The following is an 18,750-nucleotide window of genomic DNA, read 5'->3' as shown; positions in this document are numbered from 1 at the left end:
AACTCTGCTGATGCAGGAGCAACAGCCCCCTGTTGAGTAGGCAGCCTTTAATGTGACTCAGGACAGCTTGTGCGTTCACACTACCAAAGGAATGTGAACAAATGCGACTCAAACCGCCTCCAAATGCCGTCAGAGATCGGATCTCTATATGCATCCTCAGGGTAGTAACTCAGAGTCACAGATGTCTAAGTTCAACACGCTGCCAGGTCACAGTGGAGGTTACATTAAAAACACGAGTAAAACATCAAGTGTGAGAATCCTTTTATTAATTAACCATAATTTAAAACAAACCAAAAAAAAAAACAGAAGTCCTCTGCACTTATTTGTCAGAATTGCTCTGTGAAGTGGTCAGTACTCATGCAGTGACAGACTGTGCCTGTGTCTGTGTCTTAACCGTTATCAGTATTTTTATTTTATTTTTTTTGTAAGTAAGAGCTGGATTTGAGAAATTAAAAAAACGATAGAATACATTGCTTTTACTGAATTATATGCACATTAGCATTCCTCTCTTTGGCCTCAAGGATCCACTGATGGAGTCATTCCGCAAATAATACAAATATAATTACAGGAAAAAATATTTACAGGTTTAGATTTCCCTCCTCAACATAAACAGTAGGATTTAGTATCATCAGAGCTTAAAGTATTTCTGAATTGTTCCCAAAGCAAACCCCCTCGAAGGTCAAAACGACATGAATTGTTAAGAGACACTGGTGTGCAAACACTTAAAGCTTTGAATTCTGTCTCAAGACCAGTTGACGACACAGCGTCTCCATTTCAGAACTGTTCAGGAGTCAGTGCTTAGGAGGATCACCAGGGCATGCACGGGTTTGGGCAGTCCCGGATGTAGGATTCCAGTTTGCCTTCGGATACTTGCATCAGTGTTGTGTACGTGGTCAACTGAAAAGACAACGTAGAATGAATGGAATAGAATAAAACATTTCACAGAGTCTAACTGGCTTCTAATTTATAAATGATGAGGCTCACCTTGTTTAACACCGGTTTGGTTGAGAGCATATCATACAGGGTCGTCAGTGAGATGTTCTAAAAAAATAAAAAAATAAATAAAAGATCAAATCACTTTGATAAAACATTGATGCAACTGCAACCTTTGCTCTAAAAATAAAGCTTAGTCATGATTGGCAGCTTTATTCGGACAGAGATTTGTGCAGACGGGAAGTGGGCGTGATGAGTAACTCACTTTCTGTGTGGTCTGGTTCATACACTTCATGGCAGGAGTTCTGCGATCGTCCAGGAACAAAGGCTCCTTCCAGTGGTCGTAGTTCGTCTCCAGGACGTACCAGCGGCCCAGCTTCAGGTCAATCCTGAAGGACAATGAGTACGTTAAAAAAAGTCACATGCCTCGACACGAGACACGACCGATTTGTGGTTTAGAGTTAAATCAGGTGATCTGAAACCAGCACTGTCATTAGTTCCTGATTGAGCAACTGTTTCACAAGATAAACAGTGACACAGTTACTTCTGATTGACTTCACTCACATTCCTCTGTCGTCTAGTACATCACATTGTATCTTTTAGTTTCCATATCAGTCCATTTTTAAGGATCTCTTGGACCTCAACGACCAAAGTACACAGACACTCAAACACATGTCATTGTGCAAGTAGGACTCAATCTGTGCCAAAGCTACAGAACTTACTCCAAGACATCGATACTGAGCTCCCTGGACCTGGTGATGATGCAGCCCTGTCCAGTTCGGTTTCCTCCAAGGATGAAGTAAGCTGGAGCGAGCATCTTGGTCTGAGCCAGGCGACTTTTGGCTTCCTCGTAGCTGGAGAGGACAGGATTAGACTCATAGTTGGAACAGGAACTCCACATATTCAGTTTTTACAAACCACAAACCTGATGTAAGCTTCAGTTCTTAGTTCTGATGACTTAAAAACATTAAATATAGGACAACTTCAATTAGATGTTGTATAACACTGCAGTTTTAATCTTCCTCATTAAATATTTAATACAAAATTGCAGTGGATTTTTAGTATTTTATATCAGTTCAGTTGCTATTATTGTGTTTTTTTATTGCCTAATTCCTTTCTAACGCGTCTGATGTCTCAAATTAATCATCACTTGTTTCAAAAGGTTCTATACAATAAAAAAATTGAATTGAAACTGTTCAAATTTTACTTTTGATCAAATTTCATAGAAGCCCAGAGGAAATGTCATTGTAATTAAAAATAAATAAATAAATAAAAAACGTTTCTCTGCAAATTGGATGTCTAATCCTTAAGACGCATCAAACTTTGTACCTAATAAAATCATTAGCCTGGAGTTCAGCATTTATTACGCCCATCGAAGATCTGCCGTGCCAGTCAAATTTGGTTTTTGGACCAAGAATAACAGCGATGCAGTCACACGCTGCCGAAGTAATTTTGTTAATAAAATAATTGGCCGCCATCTGAAAAGCGAGATGTGTAGATTCCGCTTTCACATCTGTTTTAAAAGATACTGAAAGCAAGTAACTTTTAAAGTATCAACAATTAACAGTGAATAGGGCATTTGTCGAGAAGCATGCGTCACATCAAGGAGAGGTATTTTGTTATCTGGTTCAGTTTCAACACACTCCATAATGAAATCCACAGGGCGCATTACCAGACTCTTTTGTCTTCTCGTATACAAGTGAGCATTTTACTTCACATTTCAATACACTGCTGTCCTGGACATACACCACTCAGCCACAACACTGACCCCTAAAACCGTTGACAGGAGAAGTAATTAACATTGGCCATCTTGTGATAGGACCCAAAGGCCCCCACTAACAACATTCTGTTACCAGACACCACAGGACACCCTCAGAAGGACCATGTCCATTCTCTGATCAGTCACAACTGTTTTGGAGGCACAAGGGAGACCTACACAATATTAGGATGGTGGTCATAATGTTGTGGCTGATTGGCGTATATCACCGCTCTGCTGTTTGCTCAGTGGCAAAAACTCCACAGTGCATCTTTGAATATTAACGAGGGATACCTCTTTGCATTTTCTAGGACAGAGCGAGTGAGGAAGCTCATCCACATCCCATCTCTTTGTCCCAGGATCCACTCCAGGATTCCTGCACGGATTAACATAGCGGCATGTAGTCAAAGAAAAACAACAAAAAAACAAAACATCTATAATGTGAGAAACACAGAATAACTCACCGATATATCCTCCATTGAGGCTGAAGCGTTCGTTCATGGTCAGAGTGAAGAGGTGCTGGGAGAAAAAGCAGAACAACCTTGTTAATCTTTCTAAACTAAAGAGTTTAGTTAGCATAAAACGTTATTTAAGATAATCCGAGTCCTCAGAGGTGATCCTAAATGACTCACAGGCTTGATGCCAGTCAGCATGCCGACATATCCAGCAAAGTTGGTCGACTTGAAGACGGTCTGGTTGTTTCTCTTGAAGTCGAGGTTGACCACCAGAGGCTTCAGCCTCTCGCTAACGGTCCAGGACTTGTTCTTCACGTCCCAGCTGTAAAGAAGGAACCAGTGCTTTCACCGATCGGAGCCAAGGCTCAGCTTAAACATTTAAAGCTTAGACGCTGTGATCTTCTTACCCCATAAACAAGCCGAAGTCTAAATTTCTGCCATGAATGAGGTTTCCTGGAAGCAAATAATTAATAACGCAAGATATTAATGCTTTATTCTGCATCACTGAAGTGATTCTAAGCTAAACTGTATCCACTCACCCTTGTCGTCTTCTGCGACAACTGATGTGCACACGGTGAAGACCTCGTAGAAGATGTTAAACAAGACGACTTCACCTAAATTATAAAAATGGAGGTGAATGGAGGTGTTTTGTTTCAGATTGTGATGCTAACTGGTTCAGCTATTTATTTATTTTTACCAAGAGGAATCCCGGAGGCGGTTGCAATCCCTTTTATTTCATCATTGAACGGGCTCGGGAGCGTGTCCACCATTAAGGGCTGCAAAGCAATTCACAACAAGCTGCAATCACTACGCCGCAGCCTTTCACGACAGCAGAAGTGTTTCAGGAGTTCAGAGAGAAACACAGCGAAGACGAGGATAACGTAAACTCACCAGCGTGATGTCAACCAGCTCTATCAGATTTCCGCTGGGAACAAAAGCGTTGGCCAGGTCTCTGATGGTTTGAATCATGTTGACCAGCTGGAAGGAGGCAGATCGAGAGTTGACAAATGGAGTTTTCTGGGAGACGGGGAATTATTATTATTAACTTTTCTTACATCGGTTTTTTTCTCGGTGATCAGAGCCGTCCATCTCTTGCTTGGTGGCAAGTCGAGGTCTATCGTGTACCAACCGACAGCTTTTTTGAACCTGTAAATGAAAAGCGGAGAGCGTATTGGTTATTATCCGCTTTTCTGTCTTCACTCTCAGCTTAAGAGAGTTGCAGTTATACAGATGAAACAATTAGATTTATCCACAATGAAATTAAGGTAGGTATGAATGTATGCTGCCTTCAAGTGCTATGGAAATGTGAAAGGGAGTATTATACAGGTTATTTAAACAAAAAAAAGCAGGAAAGGAGGTCACCACTTTTAATTAAAAATTTTAAATTTGAATCTATATTGAATTGACACAATCTATGACTCCTGTAGACCACTAGGCATCTGCTGCTGGTATTTACTATGGTATTGCTTTCTTTCTACACGCCTAATCAATTCAATGTCTGAGCCAAAACTGGTGGTCTTGCAACTGGCGGCGTATTGAAGAACGGTAGCCGAAACTCAGATATACAGAACTGAAACTAACAGATCCTACACTTCACCTACAACTCAGCTGATTCTGGATGGCTCTGCCAACAGCCACACCTTTCATACTCTAATGCCCCCGAGTCTGAAATGCATGCTGATGATGATTTATCGCTACACTCATGTATTATTATGGCTTTATCGATTTGTCAAACAAACATATTGATGAAAAAACAACAACATATCTTCGCATATGTAAATTATTGGTCTCGCATCAGGGTTTATTTTGTAAAAAAAAACACTCAGTATTTACAGAAGATAATAGATAACTTGCAGAGTGAGTGTGCACAAAGTGGACCCAAAAGTAGAAAATTTGCTCATCATTCACCACCACTAATTGATTCACATCTGAAAGTTTATTTTTAAAACATATAAAAGCCAACAAATCACATTTACAGCTAATGAGGTCGCCTATAAACAGGAAGTCCAACTAAACACATCATTGGCAGCAGCATTTACGAGGGGCAAGTGAATGCAGCAGAGCTCTGTGTTAAAACAGGTGTTACCAAACAAATCAGTGACTCAGCAAACAAGTGAGTTTTTGTAACGCTTAAACAATTATAATTTATTTCACTGTTGCAGACTCGAGTTACTTACGTGGGACCTTTTGGTGGATACATCCCCGAGCGACAATCTTCTGTGTACTGAAAAATAAATTAAAGTTAAATACCCGTGTTTCGGGAGCTGTGCATAAACACAATTCAGATAGAGAACACAATGTGCTAAACAGCACAATGATGAAGCACAAATGTCGCTTACCGGCGGTATGAACTGTGCCGATGCGACGGCGAAAAAAGCCGCTAAAAAGAGAAAAACACGGTGACCCATTTTTGGAAAAATGTCAGCTAAAGTGCCGTCCGCCCTGCCTCCGTTTATTATTATATCAAGTTTAATGCGGAAGTTGCTACTGTTTACCTCGTGACAGTGCGCTCACTTTCACGCGCGGTAGGGGAAACAGGAAGTTCTCAAAAAACTATTAAACGTCTTTTGCCTCCATGAAAAGAGAAATTAATCACATGTGTCTTCGAGCGTGCACAAACAAGAACAGCTGAGTTAATTTAGTTGTCCATACAAGCGACAGCCTTAGATAAATGAATTAACAAAGTGGATCAAAACACCCCTCCTTCATGGCCAAGTGGTCGCTTCCATGCGGAAATGAAAATTAACGACAAGACCACTCATGTGACACCTGCTCTTTGTATTTACATAGTGTCTAAATATATTTGTTAACCACTGTTTTTTTTTTCCTGAGTAACTTTACATTTGGTCTGATATCAGTAAAAATAACCACAGACTCACTTTATGGTCACATTTGACTGATTATGAAACAAAGCAACTCACTGCACAGACTAGAAAGTCCAAACACTGAAGCTGAGGAAGGTGTCACCAACTCTGTGTCTTATGTGTTTTCCATCTTTGTAGCCGTTTCGAGAAGCTACCTCGTGATTTGGATCTTTGAGGTCATTTAATATCTGTCTGCTCATGTTGTGTAAGATCAATTTGTGGTTTCTTTTCAGCTCATTTCGGCTGTTTTGTGTCTCGTCCTGGAATATTTTGCAGACGAAGGCCACAACTCTGACCACTTGGGCGTCTGGGTCTGTGACCGGTGGTGGGCTCGTTCTGTAATCCCATCCATAGGCCAAGGCAATATTCTAGCGCTGTAGTTCCCACATTGCAACTTGTATAAGTAAATTTCCCTCCTTTGGTCACATTTATAATTATTATTTATTCATTTAATACAGTTATGCCCAATGTTGCACCATACAGTGGCTGTCAACTGAATCCCCAAAGAAAATAATAATCATAAATTCTGACCCTTGTCGTTGAACACTACCCCCTCTCTTATAGTTTATATAGCATAGTGATGGCCTTTAACACATATATGCAAACACAACATATTGCAGACATACCAAGAACACAGGACATCCTATATCCCCAGTGTCAACAGTTACTCCACAGCAATGTGAAATCATGGTTAATTATTTACACTGAGGAGGAACTAGGTCAGCTGAAATTCAGAAAAAGTCACCATAAAGAAAAATATAAACTGGCTACGGAAAATAATAACCAACCAGTACATCTGATTTGACCATGAAACATTTATTAAAAATAGAAAAAGAAAAAAAAATGCCACAATAAATGACTAAATCTGTAAAATCAAGACATTTACAAAGACACGGCTGAAATCCAGGAAGTCTTCATTTGCAGTACCTGTCTGCTTTCATTTTGCTTCGTCTGTAACAAATAAAATGAAATTGACAAGTTAGATTCAGTGTTACAGCTTCTCAGTGAATATTTATTTCACACTTCCTCTTAAGTCTATGTCCCAAATAAAAACTATATAGGATTTAAAACTGACCATGAACAAACTGTGACATTATAAAAACAAAAAGTGTGATGACAGCATGAAGCTAATTCATCTAATGCTGCAATATAAATACATTTCAGATAGAAAATGCTGAAAAATAAAGAAGGCTGATGCCAGTGCAGTGCGAGGGTCGCAGCATTCTTTGAATTATTCTTTTACTTTTTGAAAACACATTTTAAAAAAATAAAAAGTCATTGAAAATGCAAACTGATCTTGAACCCAAGCCTTTTTACCAGATACTCTTTGATGCAATATAAGTTTAGTTTGAATTTAAGTGCATTCTTTCAAGTGAAAACACTCCACTGAAAGTCTGACCTGAATAACTTTAAGTAGAGTGCTCATCAAAACCCTGAAACAAACATTTGACAGTAAGAGCGTAATGAGCTGTTTTTCACACCTGTCGAGCAAAGTTTCATGAAATTTTCCGTCCAATCTGGCTTTCTTCAGCGTGGAGGTCTGTTCTTCGTTGACCCTGAGCCGCCGATCTTGAAAGCTCTGAAACTTCTTCCTGTAATTCATGAAGCAACATTAATTAAGCCAATACAAAAGGATAATTATGCAAAGGCAAATGACTGACTGCCTAATTCACACACAATCAGTCTCAAAATCTTCACAGTTTATCCTTTTCTTTTTTAAGCACGGACAACAAGTTTCTCTGCAGCTAAACCTTTAAAACAAAGCGAGATAATTGACCCCAGTATTTACTAAAGCGGACGCGTGGCTGCAGTTAAATCACAACATAAACTGTGTTATTATGGAAACATTCAGCCAATTTCAGTGCCTTTTAAGCTTTAGTTTAATCTTCAGCAGGGTACCCGACACGAACATCATAAATATCACTGGAACAGCTCCAACTAATCGCTCATATCAATGTGAGCCATCTTTACAATTTATTTTAAAAAAAATTGCACAACAATGCTATAAAAATAAAACCACAGATCTTGTCAGAAACTTCTTGGATATTTAGTTTCCCTTTGCTCGGCTTGTGGTTTATGATCCCCGAGCTGCACTTCATCCTGAAAGGCATTTCAGACGCTAAACACTACATCAAGACACAGGCTCAAGGGCAGCCATTATCAACATGTCAGCATGATGAGTCCATTTCCCTAGCATTCATCTAAAACAAATAACAGAGTGGGAAAGCAAGCCAAAAGCATGCAGGAAAAAAAATAAATATAGCACCACACACATCCCTTGGAACTTAATAGGCGCCAGACAGGCGGTATATACAATACTCGCGGCATCGGAAGCTGAAATGTGGTGTTGCCTGTGTTCATCATCAAGCTCTAACAGCAGACCATCAGTTGCACCATGGAGACATGTGACTGATGAGGCGGAAGCTTAAAGGCGTGATCTTACATCCAGACATGTGATTTCGCTGTCAAAATCTTGTCAGCGTGCAAAATAAAGTGCTTTAACGCTTCAGAGGAGGCTGCACGGTGTCCTGGTTAAACTGCCAAATGTCAAGCTGTTGTGAAACATGAAGCATAATTACTTTAAGATAGATACATATATAAGAGCTTTGTAGATTTTAAGAATAAAATATTGTTTGTCTATTTGTTGTTGGGAAATCACATTGAGAGAAAACACAGAAGTCCTGGGAAATGATATTGAATGAGTAATGATTATTGACACTGTGCCAGAAGAGAGGTGATTGCACTTTAGTCAGTGAAGCAACGTTTCCCCATTTGGGCTTTTTTTTTTTATTCTTGTAACCCCTTTGAATAAGGATGTGTATGCTTGAAACATACAGCAGTAATAACCAGCAGTGGAGGAGCAAGAATCAAATATTTCTACATAATTTAAAGTTGAAATTTTACATTAGATTAGATTTAACTTTGTGGTCACTGCGAACATTATGTGGCAAACGGCAAAAAGTGCAAAATTAACCCAACAACAGGGAACAAGCTATGACTACTGCATTAGTAGGACCCTGGACAAACTGCTGTCCATACTGGACAACGCCCACCACCCTCTGCACAACACCTTCATCAGGCAGAGGAGTGTGTTCAGTGGCAGGCTGCTGTCTCAATCCTGCTCCACCAACAGACTGAAGAACTCTTTCATCCCCCTGGCCATCAGGCTGTACAACAGCTCTCAGTGATGGCAGGAGACACAATAGACAATGGACAAATCTTTTTGCACTACTTACTGGATACTCTGTCATTGCCATGTGTGTCTACCTCCGCTACATGTGGTGACTGTGACTTTCATTCATTTATTCATTTCATTCATCTGTTTACAGCCTAATATAATTGCACACAGTCCTCCCCATTTATAGTTCTGATATTTGTAAAAAAAAAATAAAAAACTTCTACCTCTACTGGTCACTTTATATTTTTAACAGTTTATAGTTGTATAAAACATTTTTTATTTGTAGTTACTTTCTATTTTTTTTTTTATATAGTTTTTGTATTGTATGTTCAATGTATGTTACTGCTACTGGATGCTTGAATTTCCTTCGGGATCAATAAAGTATCTATCTATCTATCTATCTATCTAGTAGATATGTATTTTACAATAATATTATATAACTGTAATACTATTATATACAATTATAGTATAAAGGTCTTATTCAGGCTTAAGCTTACTTATCTAAAGGTGCATACATACGTTATAAAAAGTAAAGCAGATCATGTTATAATAAAATTGTATATTATCAGATTTAAATGATCAGATTTTAACTTCTGAATACTTTCTATACAGTTGAATAGTTTACCTTAAAGCTTACTCTAAAAATCTCCAACACCCCTACAATTGTCTAAATGTAAGTAAAAACTACAATTCAAGCACAGTGCTTATACTTTAAAACTGTAGTGAAGTACAGTTCTTCGAAAAAGTACTTTATTCCACTTCATGTTCATTGTTTGAGTCGCTGTTAGAGGAGTTTTAGAGGTGAAATTATTTAGAACAAAATAAACATTTCTGTGTTTTTTCTTCTTCTTTTTTGTTAACCATCTTGAAGCCTTTTGTGTCCTCCTAGTGACCAAAGGACAAACCTATTACAGGGTTGTTAAACTAAATCAAATAAAAGGGGACTCTTATTTCTAGTGACTCAGCACTCACAGCGCCCTAATTAAAAAAAATACTTGGGAGAAAGAACTCCTGATTGTCTCTTAAACGACACTTTAAATGCAGCACAAAAGGTTCCTCCGAATTTAGTGCAGAATAACAGGCAGTTAATTAAAACATTACATGCAGAGGGAATCCAACACGGGTCTGGTTCGTCTGTTTCTGATTGGGCTCCTTTTGTATTAAATGAACACCGTAGTCACAAACAGTGGAGGTTACGTACACGTAATTGATCTCGCAGGATTTCACGTTGCCCCTGTCCTCATCTGCAATGTCATCTTTATGCTTGACCTCGCGCTCCGCACTAGTTCGGATCTGCTTATTGTTTAGGGGAGAAAAAAAAAAAGAAAAGAAAGGGAGAGAGATTGTGCATTTAATATCAGTCCCCTGAACACCTTGAAGTGAGGTCACAAATATTTTGCTACCACCACCTCAACGGTCAGGTCCCCACAGAGACTGCATGCTTAAAAATCAAAGGATTAACACGCAACCTTGTGGAAGAACGCAATTTACACATCACCTTCACTATCTCGTCATCCCCCGCTGTCTTGCTCTTGGCCACGATGTCCCCACTGTCACTGTAGGAGATGAAACAGCTATTTGCTGCAAGGAGAGCCATTTTACCCTGAGGCAGGAGCGAAAGAAAACAGGAGGAAGGAGGCAGTAGATTAGATAGAGTTGCGGCGGGATTGGTTGTTGTGACAACCATGAAAGGCTGCCCGATATTTGGCGTTAAAAGAGTCTCAAGGTTGAACAGGGCAGTTTTTTTTTTGGTTTTTTCCCCCCAACGGGGCATCAAAGCAAACATGTGGGCTGCCGTGATAAGATAGGTGCACTCTATATAATATGTTTTATGGGCTAAACATCAGCCATTAAGATGTAAATCTCCCGAGACACACACATTTAATTCAAACACCGATATTAGTGTACGGGCATTCAAATTAACAAAAACAGTTCCTTATATATTTTACCATATTATCCATAGAGTCGCATATAATCTCAATCTAATTTTACATACAGCATAAAAGAAATTCTTTAAAGAAAACACCCAAATCATTAAGTTTATCTTTTACCTTTATTATCATGTGATGAAAACATTATATTCTCATTAGAGAAGCTTAATTTTTGCTTGAATAATAATAATAATAATAATTTAAATAATAAGAATACCATGCTATATCATTAGCTATAGCCACTTATCGTTTAGGGGTTTCCTTTTTAAACAGTGGCATATTAATAAAACTTAATGACCAAAGAATTCATTGCATCGTAATAGTGCCAATAAAAATGCATTGTTAAGTTTATATCCCGTCTCTTTTCTACCACGTCTAATACCAATAATATTTGTTTTCCAGAACAAATTCAACCAAAGTATCTCTTCATGCCGTACAGCCGCAAAGAAAAGGGACTGAAGAGCCATGCTATGAAAAGTCAAATACCAGAGTCCCTGAAGTGTGTGTGTTGACTGGATGAGGGCAATTAAAATTAAAAGCATCTCTTTCTTGTGTACATCAAAAGTGGTGCAAGAAAAAAAAAAAAAAAACTAAATAAATAAAGAAATTAAGATGGAGGAAAAACACATCTCCACTGCGTCACCCTTAGCTCATGACCCTCCCAATGCTTGAACTTAAATTGCAGTCCTGTATGTTATTATTGAACTGGTTACGTGCATAAGATTGCGCTGCATGTTGTGGTGCCGAGCTCACTCGCCAACTTTTCTACATAGATTAGGAGAAGAAACATTTCAGGATTTACTCACTTCCTGGAAGACCGGTTCCCACTGCTCCCTGGAGCCGATAGCGTCGGAGCGCCCCATCACTAGACCCTCAGAGTTAATACCCAGGTACTTTCCATATCCAGACTTCAAGGCTACCCTGCAACAAACAAACACACACACACACAAAAAAAATACTGAATACATTTATAGTCTGATCAAATATTCAAAACATGTTGGCTTTTCTTCTCTTTACAAGAAAGCTTCAGCTACATTAATGTATGAATGGGAGATGCATCAGTGAAACTAATGCATAAGAAATAGTTTTAATAAAAAGGCAGCACGTCTTTAAGGATTGAGTGCCCACGCAGGTGTAAATTGCTTCGAGACAACAGAAACAGATCCTTAATGCAGAATACAGAAACAAGGTAGTAAATCCACTGGTGACGGATGCAAATACAATGTGCAATTTTTCTTTGCATACTCACCGCGTGTCTGAGACCTTGATGGCTGTGAACTGTTCGGGAGGGTCTGGTCCTTCATCTTCTGCAACGTAAGATTTCACGGTGAGCACTTCATTTAAATATATCACAGACATTTGTTCCTTTGTCTTAATGTTGGCTTTATTCTGACCTAACCAAAATGCCAACATGTGTTTAGGTTAAATGTCTGACTTTTTAGCTCATGCTTTTGTTGTCCTGAGTGCAATGGGCGAGAGGCGGGGTACACCCAGGACAGGACAGTCTATCACATTCTGTATAGTTAAATTATTTGAGTAATTAGTCTCCTGTCATGTCTACAGCTAAATACAAATAATAATATTAAATAAAAAATACTGCAGCGGGCCAACAACCAAGGTAAAATATTTCCTGGTTGAAGATCACACACATTTAAATTTTCATTGATTACTTTGTACCATGCATGTGCCAACGTTAAAACATACATAATTTCTTCTCAAGTTTATCCTTGAGATTCATGTTTTACTCATGCACTCTTGTAATTAATAATGCAAACCCTCTGGCTGTGCTGTGCTGTTTTGATGTGGGTCCATTTCCCCAGCACTGAGACATTTATGATAACATAAGGAAGGAGCTGTTGTGTTTGTATTTAAATGTTTTATTTTATCCTCGAGTCTCCTGGGCTCCTCGTGACCTGCTCGCTGTGACCTGCTTGTCGTCAGGGCACTTTATGACTTTTACAATAAATCAGAGCTGCACCATCAAAAAACAGCAAAGCCTTAGAGATTAACGAGCAAAGCGTGAACACGGCGGAGGTAAAATGAGACTTGAGCCATTTTCAAAAGGCTGATTATGTGTGGAATATGTCAGACCATGACCCACAGAGTTGGTTAATACAACTTCAGCATGTTTCCTCTGACCTGCAGGTGAACGAGTCTATTTTTGCACCTTTCTTAAAGGTTGTATCGTCCACAGTGCTGTTGAAACGCAAACTCTTTAATAATCTCCCTTTGTATTCTGCTAGCTTGTTTCTTCTTTCATCTTCTAGAAATGGGCTTATGTGCACTCAGAGGATGACAACCCACTGGGGGAATTCGGATGTTTCAATCTCCCAGCCATTTTAGCTGGTTCTCAACAAACGTGAGCTGAATTAATCGTCAGTAGTGTCTCTTTCCGGGCAGAATGCTTCAGAGATAGCTCTGTTTCTCCTTAACTCAACCTCTGTTCAGCCTCTTCAGGCTAGTGTCTGGATTTACTAAAATACTTTCTGCTCTCAGGACAGAACCCCCTTCATCCTCACAATGCCTAGAACCTGTAGTAACCCTAACTCCAGATTAAGTCTAAATTAAAGTTTGTACGACTATGTAATGAATTAACTGTTGTATATGTTGCTGCTGCTGCTTCTTCTTTTTTTTGATTTATAATTTCTCCCAGGTAAACTTTTCTTCAGTGCCACTTATAAGTATTTGAAGCCCTTCAAATTTTCTACATTTGTGCATAAAAATTACTCAGAACAACCACGAGTCCTGAAAGTAGACAAAGAAAACCCAATCAAACTAAAAAAAATTAAATATTATGCCTTGATATCAGTTTATCCAATAAAAAGAATTATTTGTACATAGCCGAGCCGTGAAAAAGTAAGTGAACCCTTGTTTTTAGTATCTGGTGTGACCATGTGTCATTTTCTTCTTCTTTGTCTGGTCTTTTGTAGAACGACTTGTGTTCTTGGGCTCTTTTTCTTGCTGTATAGCCTGGGTTCTCTTAAGATTCAGCTCACAGACAGATCAGTGATGACACACCGTCCTGGCCCAGATGCAGCAAAACAGGCTCAAACAAGGACATAACCACCCCCATGTTTCATAGATACGATGAGGTTCTGATGTTGGAATAAAGTGTTGTTTCATCTCCAAACATGAGCCTCTCATTTAAAAATCTACTTTGGTCAACAGTCTATGACTTGTCCACTTGTCCATTGATGTTGATCAAACTCCAGATGGGCAGAAATGTCCTTTTCGGAGAGCTTTGTCTTTGCCACTCTGCCACGACCACCATTGTTCAGTGTGTGTCTCCTGATGGTGGATTCATGAAGATTAACATTAGCTAATGTTAAGAGAGGCCTTTAGCTGCTTAGAAGTTACTCTGGGTTCCTTTGTGACCCCTTTGAGACTATTATGCATCTTGCTTTAGGAGTGATCTTTGTTGGTCGACCACTCCTGTGGAGGGTAACAGTTGTCCTAAATCTCATCCACTTGCTTATAATCTTTTCGACTGTGGATTTGTTTTTCCAGAGTGATGATCAACAACAACTCCTTCTCTGAGGCTTATGAACAGATGGACTCTAATTTGGCACTGAAATGATCTTGGTATCCACACTTACTTTTGCACCTCACAGATACATAATATTGGCAAAGCATAATATTTCTGTTTCATTTGTTCAATTGGGTCCTCTTTGTCTGCGTCAGGACGTGATGTTCTGGGTCATTTTTGTGTAGAAATGTATAAAACCATTGGAACACATCTACTTAAACTATAAACTCTTATTGTGCTGCGTGCAAGGACAATAAAGGCATTCTGATGTTCAGAAACAAAGGCTTTATAGTTGAAATGTTTTTTTTTTTTTTATATAATTATGAGATTATACAGCACAGCTTCCCCCTCCACATGCAACGCGTGAAGAGGAACAGTTACGTGGTGCATGAAGGAGATGAACGTGAAATAACCCTAAACAGGCCTCTTACCTTTGTGAGGTGCACCAACTGTGAAGAGTCCAGTATCCAGGGCATGGATGTACGAGTTGTTCTGCATCTCTATGGCAACTGTTCCTGTAATTTCTCCGAAAGTACTGACACACCACCAACCGCCTGTTGAGCAGAAAGACCCAGGTCAGAGATGGAATAATGCACTTGTAATGGCACCACTCAGCACTTGAAAGTTACAGTAATGTTGGGCTGAAATATGATCTTCGTGGTCTTACAAGAACTCAGACGAAGTTACAGTTAGAGCACTTTGATGAAACCTTAATCATGGTATATACTTATAAAATTGACTAAGTTCATCCTGGCTTATGGAAATAAAGTCAATACACATACCGACAACATCGGGTTTGTCCTCATCATTTGCAGCTTTCCTCTTCTTATCTTTGTTCTTCTTCTTTTTCCTGTTGAAAAAAATGTACTGTATGTCAAAAACTGTCTGATGTGGTGGTTTTAAATTACAATCGGACAATACAAACATACATGCACATTTACTTTGAAGCTGGCACATACATTTTTGGAAAGGTGAAAACATTTTATTTTCAAATGCAACTACAAGACTCTCAACATCAGCAACAAATCGCCCACAAGGATGGGCCGTCAAAGCTCACATCTCATCCTCCCTTCCCTCTACACGAGACCCTTTTACAGTTTGCCTACAGGCCAAACAGATCCACGGGTCCACATGGGCCTCTCCCACCTGGACCAGAGGAACACATACGTGCGAATGTTATCAACTTCAGCTCTGCTTTTAACTGCATAGTCCCATCCAAATTCGTCAGGAAGCTCAGGGACCTAAACATCAGCCCCTCCCTATGCAGTTGGATCCTGGACTTCCTGACAGACAGCAGATGGTGCAGATCAATTTCACCTCCTCCACACTGAACCTGAGCACTGGAAACCCCCAAGGCTGTGTCCTCAGCCCTCTGCTTGTCCCCCTAAAAACGCATGACTGTACCTCCAAGTACAGCTACAATACTATCAATAACGACATCACCATCATTAGCTGCATCACGGGCAGTGACGACACAGCCTACAGAAAGGAGGCGAGAGCACTGACATCATGGTGCAAAGCCAATAACCTCCTGCTCGACGTCAGCAAGACAAAAGAGATGATCGTGAATGAAAGGAGGCTTCAGGGAGGAGGACGCGCCCCCATCCACATTGAGGAAGCAGCAGTGGAGTGAGTCAGCTACTTCAGGTTCCTGGGGATTAACATCAGTGAGGATCTCAGCTGGTCACACCACAGAGACACCATCCTAAAAGGAGCAAGACAGCGCCTCTTCTTCCTGTGGCGTATGAAGAGGTTCGGCATGGACGCCAGGATACTCCCAAATGTTTACAGATGCACCATTGAGAGTGACCCTGGCCAGGAATACTGCAGCTGTCCTCTGACAGAGAGTGCTGCAGAGGGTGGTAAAATCAGCCCGGTGCATGACCAGGTCTGAGCTGCCAGCCATCCAGGACATTTACAGCCAGTGCTGCAGGAGGAAGGCACAGCGGATCCTCTCTGACCCCTGCCAGTATTTCTGGTAGCTTCATTTTAGCTCCATTTAACTAATATGTTAATATTTGTATTTCCAAAACTTTTAAGGTCTAAGACAGCCATGTAACTCAATTCTTCTTTGGCTTTACTATTAATGCTGTGTACTTACTGCTGTAATGTTTCTATGTACCTTTAGATTTTATCGTTAAAAAAAGTTTAAATAGCTAAAGTATCTTGTCCAAACAGAACGATGGGGGAATATATTAGCATACTAGCTAAGATGCTAACATATAAGCCTCAAACAAGCGACTAAACTTGAAAGTCTACTGAAGCTCTTTTTAGTCAATGGTTTGATAGTTGGCTTGTGATAAAAGTGGACATATAACTCAACAGCACACGTTTATATTCGCAAAGTTGTTCATTCATCATCAACGCTTTAGCCTAGCTTAGCTCATTAGCTAAAGCTAGCAGACAAACTCGTACAGGCAGGCTCGAGTAACGTTCACGAAATGAACTGAGGGTACTAATAAAGACGAACGCTTACCCTTTGTTGAGGCCCTTTAAAACCAGTTTGGTTGATTTTACATTTGAATATTCAGCCATGTGTTCAGCTAGCTTTAGTGGTTAGCGCGTCTTGTAAACACAAACACTACGCTGCGTTTCCTGTGCAGAAGTACGGCGGCCGAGGAGGAACCTTCAACACCCGACCGAAACTCTACAACAATACATAAAAGTATGAAAATCTAGTTATGCCTGTAACATCTAAATGACAAAAAAATGCAACACAACTTTTATTAAAATATTGTAATAAAAGCTAAAGAAAAGAAAAAAGAAAAGCAATTTTGTTGTTTTATATAGTTTTTCTATTGCAGCCATCTAAGACCTGTTTTAACTTTTTTGATTTGGTATATATTTTTGTATTCTATTGTATTGCTGTTGTAACATAATAATCAATAAAGTATATCTATCTATCTATCTATCTATCTATCGGTTTCTCTTCTTACCACCATTTCCTTATGCAAGTGTTTACAGTGAATATGGTTTGTATATCTGTGACCAGACAGTCAAGGCAGCTATAAGATAATAAACATCGCTGACATTCAGCATTATGTAAATCACATGGAACAAACGGCCAATCAGGTTTAATCACAGCAGACCATAAATCATAACAATCACACCCTTCTATATTTCAGGACTGAGGTCGGGGCCTGAAGAAGTGACATTTGTCTCCTTTTTGCCAGCCCGCACGCAGACACACATATTAGAAATGTTAAATGGTCTCTGAGTCAAACCCCTGGAGACCCTTCTCTCAAACGGTCACACCAATCAAGGCAGGCCGGGGGTGACCTCAAGGATGGTGTCCTCATATAACTGTTTATGCTAATATCGCCTCATTAAACAGGAATGGCCCAATCAGGAGCCTGTGACAGGAAGTAATAAATCATTTGTGGACACTGTCAAGAAGTAAAATAAATTAGACAGCAGCTTGTGTTATCTGCTCACTGCAGTAAAACTCAAATGGTAAGAACTCCATCATTCAACAGCGACACGAAGTAGAAAAAAAAAAAACAGATGAAGGCTTCCCACAACTTCTTGAACCAGCTAAAATCCCCTCAAAACATGTCTTAGTGCTTTGGAGAAACCTCTGTTGCTGTGCCTGAGGAAAAGTTGACTCAGAGTGTGGAAGATTAATCTGGTCATGAAAATCCTGTAAGCTTGAAGGAAGTTGGGAAGGCATGAATCAACATTTTTTAGCCTGAACTGAATCCCACTTGTACTCCTTCTGTCATTTGTCATATTCAGTGATCTTTTGACAGCAGTCCCTGTTGTTGATGGGATTAAACAGTCACAACTTGTGGTGAGAGAGCTGAGTGGTTAAGCCCATAAGTACTTAAAAGCAGCTGAAGGAAGACAGCTTCAAATAAAATGGTAACGCAGCACCGGATACTCCAGGTCAGTAATATAAGTGTAACGGAGAAAATTACGTTTTGCAGCAACAGTTTATTTATTTATATAATAGTTAGAAATACTCATCATATTGTGGTATGTTTTAGTGTTTAACATCTGTACATCTGTAATACAGTTGAACATGTTTCTAGTACATTAACACAGTCTTATTTTCTAAGTTATAAATAAGTTGTAGGTATAAATATTGAATTTCTCATCGATGGAATA

The 18,750-nt window shown here is 39.4% G+C and overlaps 2 protein-coding genes across 2 annotated transcripts; both read right to left on the bottom strand.

Annotated features, from left to right (window-relative positions):
* Positions 1 to 244: 244 nt before the first annotated feature.
* asah1b (N-acylsphingosine amidohydrolase (acid ceramidase) 1b) lies at positions 245 to 5,630 on the bottom strand. Its single transcript, XM_084561554.1, has 14 exons — positions 5,484 to 5,630; positions 5,322 to 5,368; positions 4,200 to 4,290; positions 4,036 to 4,122; positions 3,842 to 3,920; positions 3,684 to 3,758; positions 3,552 to 3,597; positions 3,322 to 3,466; positions 3,154 to 3,208; positions 2,984 to 3,065; positions 1,656 to 1,787; positions 1,199 to 1,322; positions 985 to 1,041; positions 245 to 897 (listed from the first exon to the last, which is right to left on the bottom strand). Exons 1-14 carry the CDS (start codon positions 5,550 to 5,552, stop codon positions 808 to 810), a joined length of 1,179 nt encoding a protein of 392 aa, XP_084417680.1. The 5' UTR covers positions 5,553 to 5,630; the 3' UTR covers positions 245 to 807.
* A 1,178-nt stretch (positions 5,631 to 6,808) lies between these two features.
* frg1 (FSHD region gene 1) lies at positions 6,809 to 17,260 on the bottom strand. The gene is made up of 9 exons (XM_084561567.1): positions 17,120 to 17,260; positions 15,426 to 15,493; positions 15,075 to 15,197; positions 12,367 to 12,424; positions 11,924 to 12,038; positions 10,685 to 10,789; positions 10,388 to 10,479; positions 7,490 to 7,600; positions 6,809 to 6,959 (listed from the first exon to the last, which is right to left on the bottom strand). The coding sequence occupies exons 1-9, from the start codon at positions 17,176 to 17,178 to the stop codon at positions 6,923 to 6,925; spliced, it is 768 nt and encodes a 255-aa protein (XP_084417693.1). The 5' UTR covers positions 17,179 to 17,260; the 3' UTR covers positions 6,809 to 6,922.
* Between the last annotated feature and the right edge of the window lie 1,490 nt (positions 17,261 to 18,750).

This window comes from Chelon labrosus, assembly GCF_963514085.1.
Source record: "Chelon labrosus genome assembly, chromosome: 2".
NCBI lineage: Eukaryota > Metazoa > Chordata > Actinopteri > Mugiliformes > Mugilidae > Chelon > Chelon labrosus.
Note: the sequence above shows the minus strand (reverse complement) of the source record. Positions and strands in the feature narration are given on the sequence as shown.

Bases quoted from the DNA above. Each gene is read 5' to 3' on its own strand.
- asah1b (XM_084561554.1), bottom strand. From the start codon at position 5,552: ATGGGTCACCGTGTTTTTCTCTTTTTAGCGGCTTTTTTCGCCGTCGCA. The intron at 3,598-3,683 runs GTGAGTGGATAC...ATTTGCTTCCAG, and splicing joins TGTCGCAGAAGACGACAAGG to GAAACCTCATTCATGGCAGA. The intron at 3,467-3,551 runs GTAAGAAGATCA...CCTTCTTTACAG, and splicing joins GACTTCGGCTTGTTTATGGG to CTGGGACGTGAAGAACAAGT.
- frg1 (XM_084561567.1), bottom strand. From the start codon at position 17,178: ATGGCTGAATATTCAAATGTAAAATCAACCAAACTGGTTTTAAAGGGC. The intron at 12,425-15,074 runs GTAAGAGGCCTG...CTTACGTTGCAG, and splicing joins AGTTGGTGCACCTCACAAAG to AAGATGAAGGACCAGACCCT. The intron at 10,480-10,684 runs GTGATGTGTAAA...AACAATAAGCAG, and splicing joins GGGATGACGAGATAGTGAAG to ATCCGAACTAGTGCGGAGCG.